This window comes from Bufo gargarizans, chromosome 6, assembly GCF_014858855.1.
Source record: "Bufo gargarizans isolate SCDJY-AF-19 chromosome 6, ASM1485885v1, whole genome shotgun sequence".
NCBI classification, from domain to species: domain Eukaryota; kingdom Metazoa; phylum Chordata; class Amphibia; order Anura; family Bufonidae; genus Bufo; species Bufo gargarizans.
In genome coordinates, this window is record NC_058085.1 from 122,439,573 (window position 1) to 122,466,751 (window position 27,179).

General features: G+C 45.2%; 1 protein-coding gene across 1 annotated transcript in view; it reads right to left on the reverse strand.

The window, feature by feature from the left end:
• Positions 1-1,455: 1,455 nt before the first annotated feature.
• The window catches only part of TOP2A (DNA topoisomerase II alpha), a 37,463-nt gene continuing 11,739 nt past the window's right edge, over positions 1,456-27,179 (reverse strand). The window contains exons 13-35 of the mRNA XM_044296610.1: positions 26,964-27,089; positions 26,678-26,788; positions 25,755-25,860; positions 25,153-25,262; positions 24,121-24,213; positions 23,920-24,034; positions 23,721-23,842; positions 22,307-22,455; positions 21,810-22,041; positions 21,585-21,719; positions 21,298-21,498; positions 20,997-21,192; positions 18,117-18,208; positions 16,978-17,118; positions 16,468-16,551; positions 16,136-16,333; positions 15,730-15,868; positions 15,507-15,659; positions 13,443-13,614; positions 6,614-6,693; positions 5,300-5,467; positions 4,257-4,450; positions 1,456-2,412 (exon numbers count right to left, since the gene is read on the reverse strand). Coding sequence (XP_044152545.1) covers positions 2,269-2,412; positions 4,257-4,450; positions 5,300-5,467; positions 6,614-6,693; positions 13,443-13,614; positions 15,507-15,659; positions 15,730-15,868; positions 16,136-16,333; positions 16,468-16,551; positions 16,978-17,118; positions 18,117-18,208; positions 20,997-21,192; positions 21,298-21,498; positions 21,585-21,719; positions 21,810-22,041; positions 22,307-22,455; positions 23,721-23,842; positions 23,920-24,034; positions 24,121-24,213; positions 25,153-25,262; positions 25,755-25,860; positions 26,678-26,788; positions 26,964-27,089 — 3,261 coding nt within the window. The 3' untranslated portion in view covers positions 1,456-2,268. The remainder of the gene's footprint in view (positions 2,413-4,256; positions 4,451-5,299; positions 5,468-6,613; positions 6,694-13,442; positions 13,615-15,506; positions 15,660-15,729; positions 15,869-16,135; positions 16,334-16,467; positions 16,552-16,977; positions 17,119-18,116; positions 18,209-20,996; positions 21,193-21,297; positions 21,499-21,584; positions 21,720-21,809; positions 22,042-22,306; positions 22,456-23,720; positions 23,843-23,919; positions 24,035-24,120; positions 24,214-25,152; positions 25,263-25,754; positions 25,861-26,677; positions 26,789-26,963; positions 27,090-27,179) is intronic.

The window sequence follows — 27,179 nt, forward strand, 5'->3', positions numbered from 1 at the left end:
TAGAAGGTTCTGGTCCCCACAGTTCGGAACATTTTGCTGGCATTAGAATCCTCTGTATAGACTAGACCAGTGTGACTCCAGCTGTTGCAAAACTACAACTCCCAGCATGCCCGCACAACCAAAGACATTAAGCTAGAGAATTGATAGCAACACACTGAGCATGCTCGACCTAACAAAGGCTCAGAACTACAGGTCGATGCCATGGTAATTTATGAGTAGACACAATGGGTAGTAGAGCAAGAAAACTACTTATCTAACTACTGAAAGGTAAATATTTGAAATGAACATAATATTAGGTAAATATATTCTTAGTCTAAAACATAAGTTATATTTATGGTAACCGGAATACCCCTTTAAGGGTTTAAAAAGACATTGCACTAGGGCTGCAACGATTAATCGATGTAATCGATTATATTCGATAACTGGATTCGTTGTCGACGAATCCAGTTATCGAATAATCGCCGATTCGTTGCTATTCGGGCGGGCGGGCGCTGCATCTTTATTTTACCTTTTTACAATGACGCTCCCGCTCCTGTAACAGCCAGGCAGAGCGGACGGCGGCGTAACGTCACTCAATCACGTGACGCGCCTGCTCCGCCTCCTTCATTCATGAAGTGGGCGGAGCAGGCGCGTCACGTGATTGAGTGACGTTACGCCGCCGTCCGCTCTGCCTGGCTGTTACAGGAGCGGGAGCGTCATTGTAAAAAGGTAAAATAAAGATGCAAGCGCCGGGGCTGTTAGGGGGAAGGGGGGTCTGTGTATAGCACTGCTATGGGGAGGGGGGAGGATCTGTCTATAGCACTGCTATGGGGAGGAGGGGGGGGTCTGTGTATGGCACTGCTATGGGAAGGGGGGTCTGTGCACTGTTATGAGGAAAGGGATCTGTGCACTGTTATGCCCATAACAGTGCACATATCCCCCTCTCCATAACTACGCCGTCCACAGATCCCCCATAATAGTGTCGTCCACAGATCCCCCATAAACGCCGTCCACAGATCCCCCATAATAGTGCCGTCCACAGATCCCCCATAAACGCCGTCCACAGATCCCCCCCATAAGTGTCGTCCACAGATCCCCCCATAAGTGTCGTCCACAGATCCCCCCATAAGTGTCGTCCACAGATCCCCCCATAAGTGTCGTCCACAGATCCCCCATAAGTGTCGTCCACAGATCCCCCATAAGTGTCGTCCACAGATCCCCCATAAGTGTCGTCCACAGATCCCCCATAAGTGTCGTCCACAATTTGTTTTAATATGGCCTTTGAACATAATTTTTCAAGTAAGATCATATAAACCTCTGTTTTGTAATTTTGTCGTTTTTCCCGATTAATCGATTAATCGTAGAAATTAATCAGCAACTAATCGATTATTCAAATAATCGTTAGCTGCAGCCCTACATTGCACTGAAACCTTGATACCTTAGGTGAGAAGTAAAACCAAAGTAAAGAGAGAAAAAGATCTTTTAGAGTCTTTATTACAAACTGCAATGAAAAGTAACAGACATAGACTAAGGGTCCATTCACACATCTGCATCCGTTCTGCAATTTTGCGGAACAGGTGCAGACCCATTCCTTTTCAATAGGGTCGGAATGTACTGTCCGCACTTGCAAAAAAAAAAGAAATAGAACATGTCCTATTCTTGTCTGCAATTGCAATGGTCGGTCTGCAAAATGCGGAACACACATTGCCGGTGTCAGTGTTTTGCGGATCTGCAATGTGCGGATCCGCAAAACACATATGGACGTGTGAATGGACCCCAACATAACACAGACAACATAGAAATATATATAAGTGCCTCTCTCAGACTTATGTACACTGAATGAATAAAACCTGGATCAGTGAAAACAGCAAACAGGACATATTAACTGTCTGACTAAGCTAAAAAGAACCCTCCAGTGATCACAAGGGTTCTTTAAACCTCGCTACTGTACAGGGCAAGGTGGGAGCTAAAGGGCATGAAGGAGTTAAAAACTCACCTTCCAGATTAGTAAAATCGATGTAACTTTATGGTATCCAAAGAGCTGGTACCAACAGAACAAAAACTGCCAGCAGTATGAACACCCACAGCGGCACTGGCGTCATTTTAAAGCAGCGGGTGGTAATAACTGCGCAGTGGCTAAAACCCAACAAGCATAAAACTATATTTAGAATTTAAGATACACAAGTGTCACTTTTTAGCAGAACGTCTTGAGAGAGGCTGATAAGATCGTCCTTTGTGCAGTGCCATTGGAAAGTTAATAGCTGCCTTCATTTCAATTAGAGAAAGAAGTTAAAACATGTCATCATCAGAGTCCTCTATATAGGTGATGGGTTTCTTGGCACGAGCTGTTCGGGACCGAGCTGGTGCAATGCTGACGCCAGCTTCAGAATCAGAGAGGTCCAAGCTGAAATCATCATCGGCAGCTTTTGATTTCTAAAGGGAAGAAAGGAACTAAAGATTAGCATTCAGGTGGTCACCAGAATTAACCCTATTAAACTAGCTGACATTAGCAATATAATAGAACAAAAGTAACTGGGCACTCTCAGGATATCTGGACCATTTAAAATGTATTAACATATAATAGCATGAATAACTACTTACTGACAATGATATAAAACTAATTTAAAATACCTGTTCACTACACCATAAAACAATATGCAGTAGTCCAATATGGCAAATACTAAGATATAAAATACTAAAATTTGAGGAATAAAATAGAATATTCAATAATTCATACGAATATTCGGCAGATATTCTTATGCGAAAGTCTAATATTTAAAATTTTGGCGATAATCCAATGTCCTTTATGTACGTCCCTTTCGATATATAACAGGGATACCCGAAAATAAGCAAAGTCCCAATGCGCAATCAAAGAACAAACTCAAGCGGCATCCCGCTAATAGCATCCACCAGCAGCGTCCCACTGGAATAGTAATGCAGTTTTTAAATCGCTGGATAATAATTGCTGGATAAAATCGTACGGTCTTACCGTCTCCTTTGATAAGTCGACAAAGATGCAGTTATGGACCTCTGAGTTTGCAGCCCATATCGCGTAGTAAATTCGCACACCGGCAATTGTTTGGCACATGTATTCAGGCCTTACACATTCTTTTCCAAGTATACCTTTCGTGTGACAGATGGTTCTTTCTTTGCGACTTTCCAGTCAAATTGGATTATCGCCAAAATTTTAAATATTAGACTTTCCCATAAGAATATCTGCCGAATATTCGTACGAATTATTGAATATTCTATTTTATTCCTCGAATTTTAGTATTTGCCATATTGGACTACTGCATAGTGTTTTATGGTGTCGTGGACAGGTATTTTAAATTACAGTTTTACATCATTGTCAGTAAGTACAGTTATTCATGCTATTATATGTTAATAAATTTCAAATGGTCCAGATATCCCAGTTACTTTTGTTCTATTATATTTCTCTTTTGAGTGAACTGGGTGAGTCCACTCGACTGAGTGCACTTCTTGGGTCAATAGTTAGTCCAGTGTGTCACATCTATTCTCTTTTGACATTAGAACATTGCTAATGACAGCAGACCCCAACTAGTCTATTCCTACTTTTATCTATGCTCCTGTTACTCCGGAAATATAACTTGTATAATATGCTAATTAGCCTTCAGGTGCAGGGGGGGGGGGGGCGTTACCCTGCGCCGAGAGGCTCCGTTCTCCCACCTCTGGCCACGTCCCACAACACTAGATTGACAGGGCCAGGCAGCCTTTACCCCCAACTGCCGGCCCTGTGCGCTGGGGAAATCTCGCGGCGTTCAGTATTCGGCAGACAGGGCCGGCAGTAGGAGAACAATGTAGCAGGGCGTGGCCAGAGGTGAGAAAATGGAGCCTATAGGATCCTGAGGAAACGGCGCTCCTAGAGGCCAATTAGCATATTATAAAAGTTATATTTCTGAAGTAACGGGGACATAGATAAAAGCAGGAATAGATTGGTTAGGTACAGCTGACATTAGTACATCGCTAATGTCAGCCAATTTAATAGGGTTTTAATTCTGGTGACAGAAACCCTTTAAAAACGGCTGTCCAGGTGTGCGATGCTCCGCTGGACTCCCCAGCTGACATCCAGTTTGACGCCGCCTGTAGCCAATCACTGGCCGTGGCGGACTACGCTTACATCACAACAAATGGTCACATGACAAGCTTCCCTTTACAGGTCCAGCCATATTTGCCCCCATTCTTGCACACCACTTTTAAAGGCAAGACTCTACCTGGGGAAATCATTCACCTTGGGGTGCTGGTGAACTAGTTCTTACCTTTGATGGTTTAGTTTTCTTTTTCATGCCAAAATCTGAATCAGATTCAGAATCTGAGTTCTTCCTCTTGCGTGGCTTTGCAGTCTTTTTGGGCGGTGGCATTTCATCATCATCAGAATCTAACAGCTTGGCTGCAGCAGTAGATTTGGGTGCCTTTGGCTTAGACAGTGCTTCCAAAATGGATGGCTGTTTGTCTGGACAGAGACAAAAATGTCTATTACAAGAGATAACAGCAACCTGCATCACACTGCAATGTTAATATTTATCTGGGAAACCCCCTGCTAACTTTTCTCTGAATGAAGCTGGCAGATCTGATCAGTGTGAGTGCAGAGACCAAAACGTAAATCGGTAGTACGAGGAGCAAAGCACTCACCTAGGCGCCCTCCTGCAGGAGGCAATTAGATTTGACTCAACACAAAGTCTAGGGCCTTGATTTATAAGGATTTCAGTGCAGAATTTTAGATTTAAAAAGTCGCAAAATTAGGATTCTTTTTTTTTTTTTGCCGATCAGAGATCTATCAGGGTGAATAGGACAAGGGATGAAAGATCCCAGGTTCTAGCCCCTAAGGGGGTAAATAGGTATTAAATAAAAAGTTAAAAACAAACACCAAAATATTAAGTTTAGATCACTCCCTTGCCCAATTTGCCATTTTTATTGTCACCTTGTCCCGACAAAAATTAGATTAGGACTGTTCTATTATGGTCCAGACGTTCCATAATATGTGGAATGCACGCAGCTTTTTTTGAGTTTTATTTTTTCACGTGGTATCGAGTATCGCAATACTTTTTTATGGTATCGAAATAAAGTCTAAATTTGGGTATCGTGACAACCCTAGGTAAGACTTTATTTATTATTATACCGCAATTATATGTATTTTAAATTTGGCTACTAAATATATTTTTTCAGGTTTTCCAGCCAATGGCTCCTTGATACTTTTTTGTGTGGAGCCCTGCCCTAGAAAATTCTTTAAAAAGGTGCAGGGCTGATACATAATTGATCAAAGCAGAGTGGTAAATACATATTATGGATGAATCATTCATACCCTTCTTTGGGACAGAAGTTCCTGCCTTCTTGACACGTTTTTTAGGAGCATCTCTCTCTGGTGCAGAATGCAGTTTCTTCTTGGTGGCTGCAGGAGCTGCGCTTGTTGTCATCGATGCGGTGGGTTTGACTGGAACCTCATCATCACTGTCATCTACAACTGACGCCACTAAAATTAACATTTTAAGGAAATATGTCAGCAAAAATTGAAAATTTCCAGTTAAAATCAGATAGTAGCACTTTTTTTTTTCTAATCTCATACTGAACATGATTATGGGGCAGCCATCTTGCCTGAGCTGTTAACCGCATTTACAACGGCATAAAAAAAAGTTAAAAAAATAAATAAATAGAAAAACTGGACAGGAGACCTCACTGACTTGCATGGAAACATTTTCTAGGCATGCTCTGACCTGTGCAGAGGACAGGAGGGAGTAGCTGTGACAATCACCTATTATGAATGTCGATCTATACACACAGGTGATCTCATTTTAACCCCTTAGGATCCTTGGCGCACATGTATGGTGCTGGTGGACGGGACTTAAGGACCAGCACCGTACACGTTATCAGGTGGGTGCAGGAGCTGCGCCTGCCTGATCAGCTGCACGGACCCAGCAGTCACTGACAGAAGGGGCCCCTGCTGCATATGCCAGCATTGGTGAAAACAGATGTCGGCATGTGAACCCCTTGTAAGCAGCCGTGGTCAAAGCTGAACACGGCATGCAGAGGGTACGGGTGCCCCCCGCTTCCCCATCGGGTCTCCGCTACAGTGGCGGGGACCCAACAGCAGAGAAGGCAAGCCCGATGCCTTCCATAGGCATCGGAGCTCGCCTTCTACGGAAGCCTGTGAGATCCAGCCCTTAGGCTATCTTAAACAAAAAGTGATTCAAACAGGCCATTTTCTGATGACAGATTCTCTTTAAAGAGGACCTTTCACTAGTTTAAAAACTAAAAACGAACTTTATCAGTGGGTCCCCCTGCACTTACTAGTATGTCTGGGCGCCACTCCGTTCACCCGGTATAGGCTCCGGTGTCTGCAGCTCCCTCTGTTGAGCTGGGCGGAGTTTTTGTATTAGGGTTGTCCCTTGCTGCAGCGCTGGCCAATCGTAGCACACAGCTCATAGCCTGGGACTATGACTTGGGTCATCGGAGGCGATACATTCTAATACTGTACGGAGCTCCTGCTCTGTACAGTATTGGAACAAAGTTTTATGCGAATTGACTTTGGACGTTTCATCCGAAGTCGATTTGCTCATCCCTAGACATAATGTCATCCATTCATGTAAATAACTAGCATGCAAGCTTGCTTCTAACATACCTGGTTTAGGTGGTTCAGGTGATTTTTCCACAACAGCTTCTTTAATTTTGTCTGGAGTAGGATCTTTCTTAATCTTCTTACTAGGGAAAGGAAAAAAAAAATATAATAATAATCCTGCTGGTAAATACTACACAAGTATGTACAAAAATAATGTATAAAAATACATAAGTGCCATACTGACCATACAAGACTTGCTTCAATATTACAAAAACATTACTTTATGGCGTGCTATATTATCTCAACACTTATCACTCTAAACAGTGCCTTTCTGGACACCCTCAGTTGTCCTCTACTTGATTGTAGCCTGCGGCAGCCATGATCTTCCAGTCAGCATAAGAAATATTCACAAAAACTATGGTTTTTGGTAGACTGCTGCTTTCCTTAAAAAGGACAACTGGGATCTCCAAAAAACGAGATTTTTGTATAACTTACCAGTAAAATCTCTTTCTCGCTCTTTCCTTGGGGGACACAGAAGACCTTGGGTATAGCTCATCTCCCTAGGAGGCGTGACACTAAGAAAAAACTGTTAAGCCCCTCCTCCACAGCTATACCCTCAGCCTGGAGAGAAAGGCTGCCAGTTGCGTGTCCAAGTAGTGAGAAAAGGCAAAGCCCAAGAAGTGGAACCAACAAGCCAACTACCCAACGGGTAAAACAAACTCGGAAACTCGTGTAGAGAAAAAAACAAAGAATGGGTGGGTGCTGTGTCCCCCAAGGAAAGAGCGAGAAAGAGATTTTACTGGTAAGTTATACAAAAATCTCGTTTTCTCGCCCAGTTTCCTTGGGGGACACAGAAGACCTTGGGACGTTCAATAGCAGTCCAAGAGGGGAGGGACTACAGCACCAAGGCGAAGCACCCGAAGGCATCAAGAAACCGCCGCCTGCAGACCAGGCAGCCCAAGACAGCATCCGCTGAAGCCTGAGTATGCACCCTGTAGAACACGGTAAGGTGTGCAAGGAAGACCAGTGACCGCCTTGCACAAATGCATGGCCGAAGCCCAATGCCTCCGGCCCAGGGGACACCAACCGCTCTGGAAAATGAACAGTGACACCAAAAGCAGAACCCTGCCCCTGGTGCGGTAACCACAGCAATAGCCACTCTGAGAAAGCGGAGGAAAGCCACCCTGGAGGCCGCAACCCTTGCACGGACCTCCTAGAAACACAAGAGACCAAACGTCGACAAGAGCCGGAGATCTCCAAGTAAAAACGCAAGGCCCAAACAACGTCCAAACGGTGAAGTGTCCGTTCCCGGGGGCGGGAAGGGGAGGACGAATGCCTCGCGGAACTGAAAGACAAACACCACCTTCAGAAGGAAGGAAGAGACGGGATGGAGAACAGCCCTGTCCTAGGGAAAGACAGAAGGCTCGGAACGAGAAGGACCGCCACTCAGGCACCCGTCAGAGACCCGATGGCTACGGAAACACAACCGCACAGGACAGAAGGAGTAGAGAAAACTACTGTAACGGCTCCAAAGGAAAGATAGGAGCGCCAAGAACCCAGTATGTAGATCCCAGGGCGGTACCGGAGGGCAGTACAAAAGGAACCCAAGAGCCGCTCCATGGAAGAAGGTCTTGACAGACCCAGAGGGCCGTGGAACGCTGAAAGAGGAGGGACAGCGCCGACACGAAGCAACAGGGTCCCATTCCCAGGCTGGACTGGAGAAAGACAGAACCATGGAGAAAGAAAGGCAGAGAAAGGAAAACGCCCAGCTTCCCATAGAACCCCAGGTAACAACCCTAAGTCCTACAACAGATCCTGGACAAAACACGGCCAGGAGCGAACACTAACGAGTCCGCTAGAGTCGCCTGGGCAAGCGGGCGAAAACCCAACGAGATCAGGCGCAGACCAGTAACACGGGCAGAACCGAAGACGTTCTACAGTCCCGGTGTGGGAGATCCAAGGGCAATCCTGACCGAATGGTAGTCCTCCCAAGTTACCGAGAAGGTAAGTCCATAGCAGAACCACTGCCGAGAATGGAAAAAACGCAATCTGGACCCAGCTGGAGAACAAAACGCGGCAGACCCGGTAAATAGGCACACAGCTAGTACAGCCAGTGTGAACAAGGGAGACAGTACGAGGCCAAAAGGAACACCGGAACCATCCACATGAACAACCATGCTCTCCCCAGAGGGGAGGGCAGTGAAGGAACAGCCTCTGAAGCGTGGCCGGGACAGAAGCCACATCGGAGTGATCTGTACCGAGCGGGAGCCAAACAGAGCCGGCGAGAAAAGACAGTCGAGACAGAGGCCGGCATAACACCCTCCAACCGAAAGGAGGGGTGGGCAACAAGGAAGCCATAGGACAGCTCGAGAGCAGAACCCCGCTACACCGAGACGCCCGGTTCACCGCCTCGCAGAAGGCGAATACCCTGAAGAACCCAAGATGGAGGTCCTCCGGACCTGGGTACGCGAGCACCCAAGAGAAGCTGGGTGACCTTCCCGAGAAGAGCGGCCCGAACCTGGTAACAGATCAGACTGAAGCGCAGAGGGCGCCAGCCGGAAGGACTCATACCACACCGCATCTGAAGAGGAGGAAATGGTAGTAGGCGAGGGAACCGTAGTCCCGCCAGAGAAAACGCAGAATTCGAGGGACGCAGCTCTGTTACATGTGCGCTTGGCAGATGAAGGTGCAGCACTCTCGACCATGTGACCACTAACGCAGGGAAACAATGCCGCGGGAGGACGAATGTACGTATCTAGGGACCACGAACACACCCCGGGCGGAAGGGCCAACGAAAGGAATGAGTACCACCCAGCTCGGTGCAGTAGCGAACAAGTAGAGCTCGTCTACTTATACATAAGGTATATACCTTTGAACACATTGGGCAGTCATTCGCTGTTTGTTGACCACCACCTTAGGCTCACACAGGTGGACAGAACGAGCTCTTTAGAGAAATAGCGCAAGGCTTGCTGCAAGCATCGTATCTCAAGAGAAAAAAAGTATGTCGCAGGAGAACGGGAGGCATACGTACGAGTAGCCCCGTAAGCAGTGAGAAGGCCAACCCACCCATGGGAGGAGAAGGCACACTCGGCCCAAACAACGGACAGAGCGCACAAGAAAGTCCGCTCACTGCAAAAAAATAGTCACTCAGCGAAGAGTCAGCCAGAGTCCAACCGTACTAACGGAAGTGCAAAGTGCAACCTGAAAGGCAGTCATGCACAAGACCAGCACGGCATGCAATGGAACGCAAGCAGTCCGCCCAGAAAAGGGGGGAATGTACCTGGCCAACACTGCAGTCGGCAAGAGTGCAGAAGCCCGCCCCAAAAAGGGGGGATACCAAGGCCAGTACCTACTTCGGAAAAGTAGGACATACCATATTCCGCCCAGAAGGGGGCCATGCCTATGGCCGCACATGTCCAGCAGAACGCAGGAAGGTACACTTAGGGAAAGGGGGCATGCACAGGGTTATTCTATCATTAAGTGATTGTGCAAAAATCCACCCAACACCGAATTTCGTGAGAGTGCACCACTCCGCCAATGAAGGGGGACGTGTACCAGTCCAGCACCGCATAAACACGGACAGCTGTGGATCGCGTGAGCGTGCAAAATGCCGCCCATGGAATAAGGGGTGGCCATACACATAACCAGCACAGCTTCCAATGGGAGTGCAAGCATTCCACCCAAGGTAGAGGGCGGCAACGCACCCAGCGAGTGCAGTATTCCGCCCAGAAATGGGGGTCGTGCACATGGCCATCATCGCATCCAGTGAGCGTGCGAGCACCCCGCCATGGATGGGGCCATGCACATGGCCAGCAACGCACTGGCGAGAGAACAAACACAGTCAGTGAGAGTGTACGTATGTCGCCTGAGGAAAGGAGACATGTCCAAGGCCAGCAGCGAAACCAGTGAGAGTGCGGCACACCGCCCACGGAAGGGGGGGGTCATGCATATGGCCGGCAACAGATCCAGTGAGGTTCAGTGTTCCGCCTATGGAAGGGGAACGTGCACATGGCCGGCACCGTATCCGTGGAGAGTGCAGTGTACCTCCCATGGGAGGGGTACACGCACATGGCCGGCACCGTATCCGGTGAGAGTGCAGTATTCCGCCTATGGAAGGGTTCATGCACATGGCCGGCAGCGAATCCAGTGAGAGTCCAGTGTTCCGCCTAGGAAGGGGAACGTGCACATGGCCGGCACCGTATCCGGGGAGAGTGCAGTATACCTCCCATGGAAGGGGTTCATGCACATGGCCAGCACCGTAACCGGTGAGAGTGCAGTATTCCGCCTATGAAGGGGTTCATGCACATGGCCGGCAGCGAATCCAGTGAGTGCAACGTCCCGCCTGTGGAAGGGGGTCGTGCACATGGCCAGCACCGCAGCCGGTGAGAGTGCAGCAGTCCGCCTAGAAAAGGGGGGTCATGCACACGGCCAGGCTGCAGCCAGAGAGAGTGCAGTATTCCGCCTAGGAAGGAGGGCCATGCACCTGCAGCCACCAGAACTGGGTGACGAATTCTGGGCAGAAATATTGCATGCACTTGGCCAGTGCCGTATCCCGGGAGAGGGCAAGAAAACGCCTGGGAGGGGGAACATGCCCTGGCCAGCGCCGCAGCCGGGGAGCGCGACACCGCCTAAGAGAGGGGGGCATGCCTACAGACAGCATACCGAATGATGAGGCTGCCGCATCCTGCGCAGCCCACAAGCCCAGTTATTTAAAACAAAATTATAATAATTTTTTCATTTTTTTTTTTTTAATTATTATTATTATTTATTTAATTTATTTTTATTAATATTACAGCCTCCCTGAGGCAGAAAGGGGGGCCACCATACAGGGGCACAGGCCGTACAGGCCCATCAGAAGCCGGCCAATACCCAAAGGGTTAACAGGCACCTGGGCTGGGGGGCGTGCTGCGAACTCTTGGGGGCGGGGGAACCTCCAGGCGGGAAGAATTCGCGCCTGGAGAGTTCCCGCCCCCCCCCACAGAGGCCTGAATTTGCGGCCTAGTAGGCCGTGAAGCCGGGGCCTAAATTTTAGCGGCGCCCGGGGCCGCAAGCATTTAAAGTACCGGCCGGGCCTAAGCCAGCCGCGGATGCCCACATACCGGCCGCCGGAGCCCCCATACCGGTCGCGGGTGCCCACCCCGAGCGCCGGAATTGCGGCCAGCAGGCCGCGAAGCCTAAACAAACTATGCAGCTCCCGGCCGGCCGGAATGCACCGACGGCCGGCCGGGGCCTGTTGGAGCACAGCTCTAGCCAATGCCGGCCGCGGGTGCCCACCCCGCGGCCGGAAGAATCAGGGACCCGAGAGGAGCGTGAGGTGCGGCCCAGCAGGCGCGATGCCTGGGCCGAAATTTGCGGCGTCCGGCCGACCGGACCGATGGTCGGCCGGGCCTAGTTGGAGCATAGCTCGCACATGTAACGCCGGCCGCGGGAGCCCACCCCGCGGCCAGGAAGAGTCAGGTGCCCGGGAAGGAGCACCGGATGGTGCGGCCCAGCGTGGACTAAATTTTTTGCGGCGCCCTGAGCAGCGCACCGGCAAGCGCCCCCTCTTTGCGCGGACCTCCATCCTGCAGCCAGCTTATGATCTATGGAGGAATGGGTGAGTGCTGTAGCAGATTGCCGCCTTGCGACACCCCAGGGACCAGCCTAGGTCCAGCAGGGCCACCCAATAGCCACTCTGCTTGATAGGCTACCAGTATGGGGGTCAGTCACGCAGGAGACCGGGGTGGGGGGAGGGGGTCGTAGGGCTGGAGAAGCCACTCTCTCACCATAGCCGTCTTCACCCTCGGTCCGTTCCAGCAGGGTCGCCCCTTCAGCTACTGGCACCGTAGTGGCAGGACGCTGGAAGAGGGGCTTGGCGTGCGGGCGACCCTTGCGCTGGCGGGATGCAGGGGAGCTGGGCTGCCCTGGTCCACCTTGCCTTCTGTGGGGGAGGCAGCAGTGCGGGTGACCGGCACTGGCGCAGCTCGACCCCGGGAGAAACAGAGAGGTCTAGTGCGACTCTGTTGTCCCTGATTGTCTGGAACAAAAAAGAAAAAGAAAAAAGTAAAAATCAAAGTTTAAACAAGGAGAAAAACAGCCCTTGCCTCCTTGGACACTAAGCAAAAACTGGCAGCCTTTCTCTCCAGGCTGAGGGTATAGCTGTGGAGGAGGGGCTTAACAGTTTTTTCTTAGTGTCATGCCTCCTAGGGAGATGAGCTATACCCAAGGTCTTCTGTGTCCCCCAAGGAAACTGGGCGAGAAAAGACTCATTTGAGAGGACCTGTCTTTTCTGACAGGTCAAGGTTAGTAACTTCACAACTCTGGAGCTTTTAGCCTTATGGCTATGTCATGCCATTCCTCTATTATTGCTAAAAAGTTAATGATAAAACTGTTCTACTGGGATGTGTCTCAGCTCCGCCCAACACTGGAAGCAGCCAGTTGTACCTTCACAGCAGGAATAATAGAGGAATGGCACAATGTAGTCATGACAATAACAGGTCCATAATTGTAATTTCATGTAGAATAAAAACTAATAAAGACATGTCAGAAGCAGTCAAAGGTCCTCTTAAGGTAAGTGAAACTTTGCGGCCATATAGTACTCCACATCTTTGGGAATAAGGAACATCCGGTCAAGCGGCCAGTGTGTGAGCAGTCTGTGGTGCAGCGCTCTGGCTGAACAGGAATAAGGAATTTCAGGTCTTTAATGCATTTATGCTTAAAGGGAATGTGAACGGTTTTATGCTGTGCTCACTAAGGGCCCTATAAACTAGTGACAGATGCCCTGTCAAAAAGCAGAGGGCTCATGAATACAGGGACTCATCAGTATGTGCTGAGCTGTTAGGAATTGGCAGTTAAGGCAGCAAAAAACTGGGGACAGATTCCCTTTAAAAACATTTATGGATTCGTTACGTACCTGCCAACAGCTTTGGTTGGTTTGGACTTTTTGGTTGGTTTGGGAATTTCAAAGGACTCGTCATCTGAAAGTGTGCAGGGGTCAAACATGGCATCACTGTCAATCTCACTGTCATCATGAGGCTTAGTCATGCTTTTTTCTTCATCTGAATCCACAACATATTTCACATTTGCTACAAAGAAACAAAAATAGTTAGCCAAGCTAGTAAAAAAAGCAACTTGTGTATACACTATACCTGTGGGGATGTCTGTAGTGCACTATGGGCAGTGTTGTCCTTAGCAACTAAATACCAACCATAGAGTATGTCTGAAAAATACCCCCTCAAGACCCTCATGTTTGTTTTTCTCCACCTTCCAAGAGGCATAACTATTTTTCCAGTCATAAATCCTTATGATAGCTTATTGTTTGCAGGGCAAGTTGTAAGATTAAATGATGCCTTTAAATACACTATAGCTTATATATATAAAAAAAAAAACACCTAACATTTGATTTGCATTCTGACGCTAATGTTATCATCTGTTGCTTTTGTCAGTACCATTTGGAGTGTATACGACACGGATGACATTTTGGGGGAAAAGCAAGGTGAGGAAAAAAAAGAATCTGCACTTTTACATTTTTCATTATGACATTCTAAGTGGTGATAGTAATTATGTTATTTTATTGGTTATTTGTATATGTACAATAGTATATATACTACCGCATTAGTATCAAATATAAAAAGGTATGGTATCAGCGCAGGAAAAGGACATAAAGGCCCAATCAGATAGTATTAAATACCTGTTCGGCAGAATGTGGGTTTGAAAATGCTCCTCCTGTAGGTTAGCTCTTCATAACACTAAACAGTGCGGGGTGGATAGCGATACTTCGTGCTCAACTTCAAAAAAAGGCACGCCCCACGCCCCTGCCGGCGCGCGTGCGAAGGAGCTTGTTGGTAAGGGAATCCGAGAACGTAGCGTGTGACGTCACAGCTGTTGGACGGATACCTCCATGGGCCAAAAGACCAATCCTACGCATTTCGAAGTAGTCAGACTTCGTCTTCGTTGCTGACGAAGTCCGACGACTTCGAAATGCGTAGGATTGGTCTTTTGGCCCATGGAGGTATCCGTCCAACAGCTGTGACGTCACACGCTACGTTCTCAGATTCCCTTACCAACAAGCTCCTTCGCACGCGCGCCAGCTGCCGGCCGGAGCGTGGCGCGCGCCTTTTTTTTGAAGTTGAGCACGAAGTATCGCTATCCACCCCGCACTGTTTAGTGCTATGAAGAGCTAACCTACAGGAGGAGCATTTTCAAACCCACATTCTGACGAACAGGTATTTAATACTATCTGATTGGGCCTTATGTCCTTTTCCTGTGCTGATACCATACCTTTTTATATTTGATACTTATGCACTTTGTGGATCGCGGCAACTGATTTCTCTTTGGTACCCAGCAGCGGCTCTGTGCACAGCAGTTCAGAGAAAGGACATAGCTGACAGCGCAGACACAATTACAACATTTTATACTATATACTACTGCAGTTTAAGACTTTTGCTGCCTGCCTATTAAAGCCCTGCAGGGCTTAAAGCCCACTATGGTAGGCCTGAGCCTTCACAAGGCCTCAACAACTAAGGCTTTGTTCACATCACGATTCAGCCTTTCTGTCCTACGGCTCCGTTTAGGAGCAGAGCAGAACAGAAAGGATGGATTTGGTACATAACTGAGCCGAACGGAGCCCACGGGCCCCATAGACTATATAGATTATTTTGGAGCAGAGACAAAAGAAACCTTTTTTCAGAATATTTTTTTTTCCAATTCTACACCATTTGGAATGTATAGTTGTTAGTCATGCTGGAATATTTTTTTTTAAGTCTTGGAAAATAAAATGGTCATTTTATTGTATCTCATTGTTGGGATTTGTTGCACTATGTATGGGCAAGCTTCTCCAAGCCACCAGTGCAGAGGAATTCCTTTAAGAGGCTGCGAGATGGACCTTTCATTGCATTTCTACAAGAGATACTCACTGACTGCAGTTACTTTGCAAAGTGACACCTGGAAAAACATTAATGTACTATGCATATCTTACCAGCAGCTCGCCTTGGCTGAGCTAGACGTGGAGCCAACACCTCTGGTTCAGAATCACTTTCTGAATCCTTAAATTGGCTTTCAGACTCTTTTTTCATAGGTTTAAATGGGAGGGTCGCCTGCTTCTTGCCTTTGGTTGGTTTTGCTTTAGTGCCTATAAAAATTGTTTTCAGTTAATAAACCATTGGACAACTGATAAACCAAACGACTGTAGAAGTACAAACCTGGCTCTGCTTTCACTTTTTTGCTTAGTCTCTCAGTGAGAGACATGCTTTCAGGACTGGTCAGTGGGCTGTTATTAGGACTCTCCTGCTGTTCATCGTCATCATCTCCAAAGTCCATCTTCTTAACAATGGCTTCATTCTATTAAGGATAAACACACTGCTGATCAAATAAGCTGTTAGGCCAACACTGCCTTTAGATTATCCATTGTTTAATAATCAAAATGGAATAATCCAACAAAACATCTCACACAAACTCCAAATGTAGACATGGCATTTTCGAGAATAGAAAACAAGAATAAATAGGGCAAAATAAAGAGGCAAACAAATAACACCCAAATAAAGTCATTTTACTGTTATTTCTGAGTGCAATATACCCAAAGTTTGAGCTCCATTGTGCCAAACTAACCTTCACCCTCTTTAGGACTTTCTTAGTAGCTTCTGCTTTCATAGCTGTTGTGACCCTGGGAATGATGCGCCTTCCATGCGGTGATGGCATGATCTCTTCTAACTGCAGCTTTTTCACCTGTGGTCTTCCACTTTTACCTTTCACCACCTTGCCTTTGAGGGAACACTGTTCATCAGCACGATCCTTTTCTTCCACACGCTGTCATTTCAAGAACATATCTACAGTTATTAAACTATAACTTTGCATAACTTAAAGTACTGGCAAACAATTTCGCACAGTGACTAAAAGAAAAGCAGCAGCATAGGCAACATAAAAACAATGACATGACTTACATCCAGTTCTTCTGCAAAGGCAGCAAGGTCTCCTTTCCAGAGATCAGATGGTGACTTCCTCTGGAGGTCCTTCAGCTCTGCAATCTGATACAGAGACACAAAGCTTTAATACTGAACTTAAGTACATTAAAACAAACCAATTAATCTATACTACTCCCCTCCACCCACCTCTCATATCCTATTTCTAATACTGTTGTAATGTATTGGTCCATTTCAGGGGACAGCAACCTCCGGTATTCTAGCTGTTGTAAACTTACAACCCCCAGCATGCACACCTACTCAGCTGCTGTGGGAATATGCTGGGAGTTGCAGTTTTCCAGCATCTGGAGTGCTGAAAGCTGGTGACCCCAGGGTTATTTTATTTGGTGGAAACCATGCTCCTGCCCTGCGTTTATTTGCCTGGCGTTACCCTGGCGTTAGGCTTTCATGGTGTACATTGGGGAGAAGCGGGGAAAGCTGTTTTCCCAATAAAGAATCTGAAAATAAATATTTCAGGCACAGGATGTTAACCTTATTATCTCTCTGCTTGCACAGCTCATCTTTCTTTTCTTTGGTCAAATACCACATAGGCATATTGAGGAGATAGTTGTAATCTGGCCCAGTGGTTGTAGCTTCTGATTCTTCTTCTTCTATCAACTCTCCAGCTTCTTCCTACAGAGAGATAAAAACAGAAAAAATGAAATTAGGAGGATTTTCCATAACTGATATAGAAGCCTCAAAAATCAGCTGAATAAAAACAAAAAGCAGCATTGCATATAACCAGTCAAAAATAAATAAATCACCTTACTATAACAAGTGGTGCTGAGTAGAGATGGCCAGTTCGCAGTGTTCGCCAGCGAACACATGCAGGCTGCCATCTTAACTGACAAGTCCGGCCAGGCACAGGTAAGTCCTCGGAACTGCCTGCTCCCGGAGACCACATTTCATTTCAGACCGGCTCGCGTACAGGCACAGGTAAGGACTTGCCTGTGCCTCGCCGGACTCGTCAGTTAAGATGGCATATCGCATGTGTTCGCTGGCGAACACTGCGAACTGGCCATCACTGGTGTTGAGCCTCTCATGAGATTGTGTTATCAGGAAAGGACTTCTAATGCGAGGCTCATCTTTCACATTTTCAAAGTTTCTTATATTTTTTTTTAATCTTTTTTTAATTTTGCTAATATTTAATTTTCCATGTTGTCAAATAATTAAGATATCCTAAAATCCTGCACTTTTCACACTTTCCACTATAACAGGACTTCCTGGCTGGTCTGTCAAGTTCATTTTTCAGCAGTCCTCTACCATCACGGGAAGGATGCAGAATCCACCATTCAGGTCAGTTTACCCACTCCCTTCCTTGTACAACTACCACTGCACAGCTCACAAAGCATGTCCAGAAAACTCTCCCATCATGTTGCTGCTGTAAAGCATCTTTAAAGAAGGCTTGGCATACTACTACTACTAAGCGGCTGGTGCCAAAAATTTCTAAATAAGATCAGCATCAATACTTGTTTTTAACAGGTCATGTTTTAATGACAAGCTCCCGTTAAAAGAATACCCAACAGTTACAATCTGTGCAGCAGTCTAACTACAACCAAACTATCAGTCGTAAAACCTTAAATTGCTATATACAAAAATATTTCACTTAGATGAGGAGAGGGCAATGGTACCTTTTCTTGAGTTTGTTTCCACGTTTTAACTGGATCAGAGTCATATCCTCTCTGCACCAAAATCTGAATCAGTTCTTTCTTGGGCTTGTTTTCTAGGTAGAAATGCATCCAAATAAATCTACTGCACAGCCACTTGCACACCAGCAGTTTTGTCTAAGGTTGAGTTCACACTTCAGTTTTTGATCAGCTATTTCGATCAGTTGCGAATCAAGGAGCGAGTCAAAAAACACAGAACAGGTGCAGATCTTTCCATTATAACTTATCTCTGAAGAAGATTCACTACTGGTTTTGTCTTACAATAACTGACGTGTGAACTTTGCCCAAGACTGACATTTCCACTTGCCCCACAATATCCATACCAAAACAAACAAAAAAAAACAAAAACACAACAACACAAAACCGAAACTGTCATATTGTAGACCTTGAAGCAACGTCTCAATTAAAGGGAACCTGTCACCGGGATGTTGTGTATAGAACTGAGGACATGGGTTGCTAGATGGCCACTAGCACATGCGCAATACCCAGTCCTCATAGCTCTGAGTGCTTTAATTGTGTATAAAAACAGATTTGATACATATGCAAATTAACCTGAGATGAGTCAGAACTTGAAAATATGACTTCTCTGGTCACACAAGCAAGATATGCAAATTAACATACGAGTCATATGTATCAAATATTTTTTTTTTTACACAATAAAAGCACACAGAGCTATGGGGACTGGGTATTGCGGATGTGCTAGTGGCCATCTAGCAACCCATGTCCTCAGCTCTATACACAAAATCCCGGTGACAGGTTCCCTTTAAGGAACATTTACACATCCAGATGAGCAGCAGATTGTCAGGAAGGAAGTGTTCTTCCCAATAGTGAGCTGCTCTGTTGCAGATTTACATGCAGCAATCACCTCCACAGTACGAAAACCTCATGCAGCTGCATTATTTCTGGGCAACAGATTGCAGTTTAGACAGCACTCTCTCATGCCCAGAAAAGATAGTTTGTGCAGGCACAAATTATTTCACACGATGAATGAGCGTTTCACCTGTTGATCTGCTGCACATTTACAGGGGGAAGATTGTTAGCATAGCCATAATGCTGATCACAGACATTTAACCACAGCATCTGAGTGTTAAAAAACAGAAGTGTGCGCTTCCAGTTAAGGCGTACTCCCCCCCAGCAGAGATCCGGGAAAGCACCCTGTTCAAATAATGAGCTGGCGCCTGTACTAGGTTTCCAGGCTCATTATTACTAAATCCCAGTTCAGGCCACCAGGTGGCAGCCCTGAACTGCAATAAAGGGATTTCTATACATAATGCAGTGCTCCTCAACTCCAGTCCTCAGGGCCCACCTGCTGGTCATGATTTGAGAAGATCCTACCGAATGAATACCTGTGGTAAGTCCCGATACATTGACAATGATTATATCACCTGCTCAATACTAATGAAATCCATGACCAGCAGGTGGACCCCGAGAACTAGAGTTGAGGAAGCAAAAAAAAAAAAAAAAAAGCCACATCAGGAAAGGGTTAAACTAATGACTGCTCTAGGCCCACTCACAATTAAATCAAACCTCTATGTAAATGGGGTCACCTAGGCATTTCAGAGCTATGGAGGGGCCACTGCTGTGAACCTATACATCTAAGTTTAATTTACATCCTGTCCACGTATACATCTAAGTTTGATTCACATCCTGTCCACGTGATGACATGCATGCTATAAAGTTGTCCATCAAACAGAAATGGGAGGATTCAACATCATAAAAGTCGCTGCCAGGTTCCCTATAAAAGGTTCAATAACTTTTTCTCTCTCAAGCTTGATGTCCAACATATCAAAAGTTTAGATTATTGGGGGTCTGGGACATCCACCAATATGTAGAAAGGGAGAGAAGAATGAGTAGTGTGCCCTTTCCTCACTGCACTGGCTCCATAGAAATCTATGGACGTGTCTCGATTCTATCCTCTGCAGTGACAAAAGTGCAAGGTGAGCGCTTCTTGCTCTTTGTTCTAGAGATTGTGGAGGTCTCAGAGCTCAGATTCCCAGTGATCTAAACCTTTGATATCTCGGACATGTCAAAAGATTTTGGAAAAGTTGGTGACCCTTTAAAAATCCGTAATATTTTTTCCTTTTGTGTCCCAGCAGTCAACTATTTCTTCTGTACGGAGACCTCGAATTTTACAGGACAAGTTGTAGGTTTTATCTGAACCATTTTAGTATACATGATACACGCACTACTTTTACAATAATCTAACATTATTTCCCCTAAAGGTGCAACTGTCAGCTTTTTCCCCCCCAGAACAATTTGTAGTTTGTACTGTTTTTATTCCGGCATTGGTAATAAAAAAAATAACCGCTTTTGTTTTTACCTATTGATAAACGTATTATGGTTAATTACAGATTAGGTGCAGAAAAAAAAGAATCCTTGTGTAACAGAGAAAGTATGCACTCTGATGACATAACATGAAGGGTTAATCTCTAAACCCTTAAAGGAGGAAGCCTGTTTCTCTCCCTTCACAATGCTCCACACTCGCTAAAGTGCCAGCTGCAAGTACAGTATAAGCAGCTTTCACTTCAACCTGCTGTAACTCAGGCTAGATCACGACAAGAGCTTGTATCTAAACCAAGCCCATCATTCTAGTCCCACGCTAGCCTAGAACAGGCTGATGCTCCATTTAAGTTCTATGGGATAGTGAGCAGCCAAGCATTGCACTACCCGTTAAACTACAATGCACAAAAGCTATCACTGTGGACTGCAAGCAAATGGACAATAAGACATTAGGTCATTGCCTAAAATGTATTAGTATGTATGCTAAATATGTGTTAGTGGACTAAGGGGAAATGTCCAGCGCTTAGGCAACACCCTTTTTCATTAAGGTTTCTTTCATCTTACCAATAACTACTTTGCCCTCAATCTTTTCCAGGATAAAGCGAGCTTGATTGCTCAGCCTGGAGGCCTCAGCAGTTAGCATCCCCAGCAACCAGTCTTTCCTTAGACCATAATAGCGGAGTCGCAATTCATAGAACTCTCGCAAAATATCCAGAACAGATTCATATTTCTTCAGGCATCCGGTGTGATCAAAAAGTACCTGGAAAAGGAAACCATGGTAAGAACAAAGAAAAATAAAACAAGACAAACGAACAGGCAGACTGTAAAAAAACAACAAACTAAAGGGTGTTAAAAGAAAACTCACCATAGAGTTACAGGTTAGCGGGGTTTGAAGCTTAAAGACTTTGTGTAAACCAGCAGCTTCAGCCTCAGCCAACTTTTCCTCTGTCATCTTAATGACAAACTTCACTGTGGTGTCCGTATGATACTCTTTGTAGTCAATAATCAGTGCAGGAGTCTTCTCTGTCCCATTCAACATGGGTTCCAACACCTGTTCCTTGTAATTCTGGTGAAGTGTAAAAATAAAAGTTAAATAAAAACAGAAAAAAAAAGATAATGTCTATTACACAGATGCATTTTAATTGTAGGTACCTGTGTCCATGTCCTGACTGGGAGCTCAGATATTTCAATTGTGGTTGAATCCAGCACTGAAATTTCACCGCTGATTATGTGCTGGTTTGGACCAAGCTCTTGGATAATGCCTTTAAAATTCTTGTAGCTTGGGAGCTGTGTAAGAAAGGTTACAAGCCATTTCAGGCGAACTGCACTTTAAAGATGATCGTTCACACTCCTTATGTGCAATAGAACAATACTCACCATATGCTGAGGCTCCTCACCATCCAACATTTTACGGATATTGTTTACTATCTCACGGACATCATAATTGGGGATTTTACAAGACCAACCGGTGCCAATTCCTTCTGCACCATTCACCAGTACCATGGGTATAATAGGAATATACCACTCAGGTTCAACTTTCTGGTTATCATCATATATGAACTTCAGGACACTGTCATCCATAGCAGGAAAGAGGAGACGGGCAAGTGTGCTGCAATGAAAAAACGTATCCATATTACTAACCTTCATAGACATGAAATTAAACAGATCAATAAAAAGGGTTATTACCAGCACAGCCATTTGTGGCAGATATCACAATATCCATTGGATGCGGCAGCCAGTGTAAGCAGCAGAGCACAGATTACTCGGCCGTTTTAACAATGTTGGCCACCCCTAGCAGCTGCATCAGATGGGTATTCAGATCTCAGAGGGAAATGACCCTTTAAAGTTTCTATTATTCATTTCGGTCTTATTACCTAAGCATTGTAAAGATGTATCGAGGGCTGGCAGCATCTTTACCACCATGCAACCTAGTACCAAACTGACCAATAGGCTGCAGGAGGTTGATATTGTTGCTGCCCATGAAGTTCTGGGCCAAGTTGATAATTGTCATCATTAGAGATGCCTACAAAGGAAGAGACACAAATTAAAATGTAAGATAGTTATATTTCAGTGCCCCAGACCAAAAAATAAAAATAAAAATCTACAATAGACCTTTTTAATAGTGCAAGTAACTTCTGATGGTATCTTTTCAAATCACAATGAACTGTGTGCATTTTGATACTTAAAAGGGGTTTGCGACACCCGGGACCTCCACCGGTCAACTGTTTGAGAAGACACCAGAGCTCCTGTGATCACCGAGGCCTTCTCTCTGCTTTTCCTAGGCCAAGTGATGACACGCGTCACATGGCCTAGGAGCAGCTCGGTCCCATTGAACTGAATGTGGCCGAGTGCGATACCAAGCACAGCCACTATACAATTAAAACTGCACTGTGCTTGGCAAGTTGCGAGGACGCCACAGTGCTCACAGGAGCACTGGTATCTTCATAAAACAATAGGTTGAGCTCCCAGGTGTCACACCACCACCGAATACTGATGACCTATCCAGAGTATAGGTCATCAGTGTGTAATGTGTAAAATATATATATATATATCCATAAAAAGATTCAGGCAGCACTCCCTTTAGTGCAAATATAGAAATGCAGGTGCCTGCGGTGGTCCCTCGATATGGGACAAATTCAGTAGAGAAGGAAAGTCCGCAGCACTCCTTTAAGTAAAAAAGTGAAATTTATTCACACATGTCAGACAACGTTTCGGTCCTCACAGGACCTTTTTCAAGTCAAGTGAACTTGAAAAAGGTCCTGTGAGAGGACCGAAACGTTGTCTGACATGTGTGAATAAATTTCACTTTTTTACTTAAAGGAGTGCTGCGGACTTTCCTTCTCTACACTATATATATATATATATATATATATATATATATATATATATATATATATATATATATATATATATATATATATATATATTTAAAAAAATAAATCGCTGAAAACCCTTTTAAAAGAAAATGGGACGACGCACAAGCGGTTATTGATGGCCAAAATCTGAGAATAGGTCATCAATATCTATCCACTGCACAAACCCTTTAGTGTTAAATGCACTCTTGATCGCATATTAATGTTTCAAGGGATAACCTCTTTATAAAGAGGAAATAGATCAAATTTAAAAGGCATTGCAATTGTAGAGGTAGAGCACTAGGGGCCATTTCACAGTGGTCAACAGAGCCAGCGAACAAGCATTTTTTGGTACAAAATTCAGCAAGCACTGTATTTGAGATTGGCCCCCTGCAGATTTGTAAGAGGCCCATGGTAACCCAGACCAAGATCTTACTTCACCATGATGATATGCGGACATTTCAGCTACAGAACCAGCCAACTGAGCAACCTTCACTTCTCTTTTATCATTTCTCTTGAAGCAAGTGAACAAGACTTTCCTCTGACCCGGCTTCAGACCTATTGAGACAACATTGGTTAACATATCCCATTAACATACGACAACTAAAGAACCATAAGACTAGCAAATTACATACCATCAACCAAGGACGGGATGGAACGCTCGTTGTCAGAGTTGGAAAACAAAATCAGCTCTTTGTTAATGAAATCGTTGTAGGTTAAGTGCTTTGTGGCTTTTCCATACAGGAAATCCTAAATACAAAATTAAACCACAATTAGTTTTTCATGAAAAAAAAGAGTATTGCCAGAGACACAAATTGCAGTCCCAGATGACATACCTCTGGCAAACCATGAAGTCTCCTCTGCCTTCTGTCTTCCATAAAGTTGGTCAGCCATTCCTTACGGTCATCAACTTTCTTCTTGCTAAAGGCCTGGATGTTTTAAAAGAAAACAAACATGTTATTCTGTATTATCCAATATTACTCGATGTATTATCTACATAAAGCACCGCACTGGTGAGAAACTTTCCTCTTTACAGTTTGAGTTGGTATACCACCTGTCATTTACTCATTTTAAAGTATGCTGGGGCAGACCATGACAAGTGAGCCGCAACACTTTATACTAATTAGGGGTGAGCGAATCAACTGTGGATGAGGCAGGCAATGCACAGAAGTGTTGGAAAGCTGGGGGGGGGGGGTTTACCACTTATAAGGGGTAACCCTGTCAATTATTTTTTTCTAGCATCTTGGACAACCTGTTTATAAAATCAAAACCTGATGAGCTCTTCTGTAAAGTCATTCATTTTATTACCACCATATCACATTTGTGTATGAAGGAGTAACTGGAACCAAGGACACTACTAAAAAAAATGCATCATGTTAGAGATTTGTACTAGGAAATGTCAGCCACTGCCAAAAGGGCTTAGGCACTTTAAGCTCATGCACTCCTGGTGTGGTTACCATCTGACATACATTACACAGCTACTGACTGGCTCATACAGCTTTGTATGTACCAGCTCATTTAGTACAAAAGAGATTATACCGACTATATACTAGAACAGTGGTGGCAAGGCAAAACTATGGCACGGGTGCCAGAGGCAGTACCCAGAGCCCCTTCTTTGGACATGTACACCAATATGCCTTGGACTTTCTCTGCCATTCATCTATGAATGGCACAGGCAGTGCATTGAATGCTGACAGGCTATTAAAGCTAAATGATAAAGTACATGGAAGATGTACTATATTGGACTGGCATTTGCCCATCTGCTTCATTTCATAGCCCCCCCCCGGTCATATTGTACATGCACATTTTCCATCCCATATTGCTTTGCCTTCTCCAATAAAAATATGAAGGTCACAAGCCTGTCTTACCAAGGTGATCGCAGCATCATCTATGGGGCCACTGTATTTAAATTGAACACGATGTCTCTCCATATCTGCAAAATATTCTTTAGCCTCCTTAGATGTGCTGGTACCCAGACCTATAATAAAACAAGCACATTTTAGATGTTAAGCAAATATATGCACCATTTCCGTAGCAAAATACTTTTATTATGCTTTCATCAGTGCACGGGGAGAAGCAGCAGCGGTGCGGAGACCAGGAGTGGCTAGGTAATTAGAATCAGTGTGAGGGGCCAGGCGTATGGGGAAAGCAGTTAGTGTCGAATAACCCCTTTAATGTTGTCACAAGCATGCCAGATCCATAAAGTCAGCAGGCCTGGCATGGCACCATACGTCAGTGAAGGCAACATATGGGAGCTGACAGGTGCCCTTTAATGCACTGAACACAATCTTCCCCTAAGGTATAAGTTCTACTTACAAAAATATTTTACTAATACATTCATATAATTGATTTTTAGCCCATGTGGTCGAAATTAACAGGAAACACAAGTGTGGGAACCCTTCCACCATAAGAATATGAAGATGGTTCTTACTTGCCTGCCAGTACTACCACACAGGGTTTTAGAACAAACCTTTGTAGTACTTTATTTTCCAGGTCTTGTGACTTTCAGTGCTATTCTTCCACTCTTCAAACTCAGGGATGCTGTAGAATGCCATTTCTTGCTTATTTTTAGTTACCTGCAAGTAGAAGGCAATAAAGGGATAAGTGCATAGAAAACAAGTCTGAATGCATTTAAGGCCTCTTTCACACTTGCGTTGTCCGGATCCGGCGTGTACTCCACTTGCCGGAATTACATGCCGGATCCGGAAAAAACGCAAGTGTACTGAAAGCATTTGAAGATGGATGCGTCTTCAAAATGCTTTCAGTGTTACTATGGCAGCCAGGACGCTATTAAAGTCCTGGTTGCCATAGTAGGAGCGGGGGAGCGGTATACTTATAGTCCGTGCGGCTCCCGGGGCGCTCCAGAATGACAGAGCGCCCCATGCGCATGGATGACGTGCCATGCGATCACGTGATCCATGCGCTTGGGGCGCCCTGACGTCACTCTGGAGCGCCCCGGGAGCCGCACGGACGTTAAGAATGCTGCTCCCCACTACACTTTACCATGGCTGCCAGGACTTTGGTTACCATGGCTGCCGAGACGCTATTCAGAAAAAGCTAAACGTCGGATCCGGCAATGCGCCGAAACGACGTTTAGCTTAAGGCCGGATCAATGCCTTTCAATGGGCATTAATTCCGGATCCGGCCTTGCGGCAAGTCTTCAGGATTTTTGGCCGGAGCAAAAAGCACAGCATGCTGCGGTATTTTCTCTGGCCAAAAAACGTTCCGGTCCGGAACTGAAGACATCCTGAACGGATTTCTCTCCATTCAGAATGCATTAGGATAAAACTGATCAGGATTCTTCGGGCATAGAGCCCGACGACGGAACTCTATGCCAGGAGAAAAGAACGCAGGTGTGAAAGAGCCCTTGGTAATAAAATAGGCAAATCTCACCTTAATGATAGGGGTGATGAACTCTTCCAGAAAACAGTGCTTCAGCAGGGATGGCCAATTATGATGGATGAAGTTGATCAACAAGCCTTTAATATGGGAGCCGTCTTGATCCTATAAAGACAAAAGTAGACAACTGTTGGTAAAGCAGAGTTCCAATAACATTAGGAACATAAATTATATTTAATACATATGCAGCACACTGAAATTGACAGTTTCTTTAAAACTATTGGAATAAATCCATAGAGGATCCATTACCATCCACTGCCTGCTAGCAGGGAAGCCTCACCTGATCTGTCATAATCATGAGCTTTCCATAGCGAAGACTTTTCAGGGACTCCGCATTTTCATAATCTTTCTTATACTGCAGACCCACAATCTTAATAATGTTGTTTATCTCGGCATTCTCCATAATCTAAAGATAAAATACATGAGAAAGTTAGAAACGCACAGAAAAGGGCTGGAAAGCTATTGGTTAAAATAGCCCTATTTATCCATGTAGAAC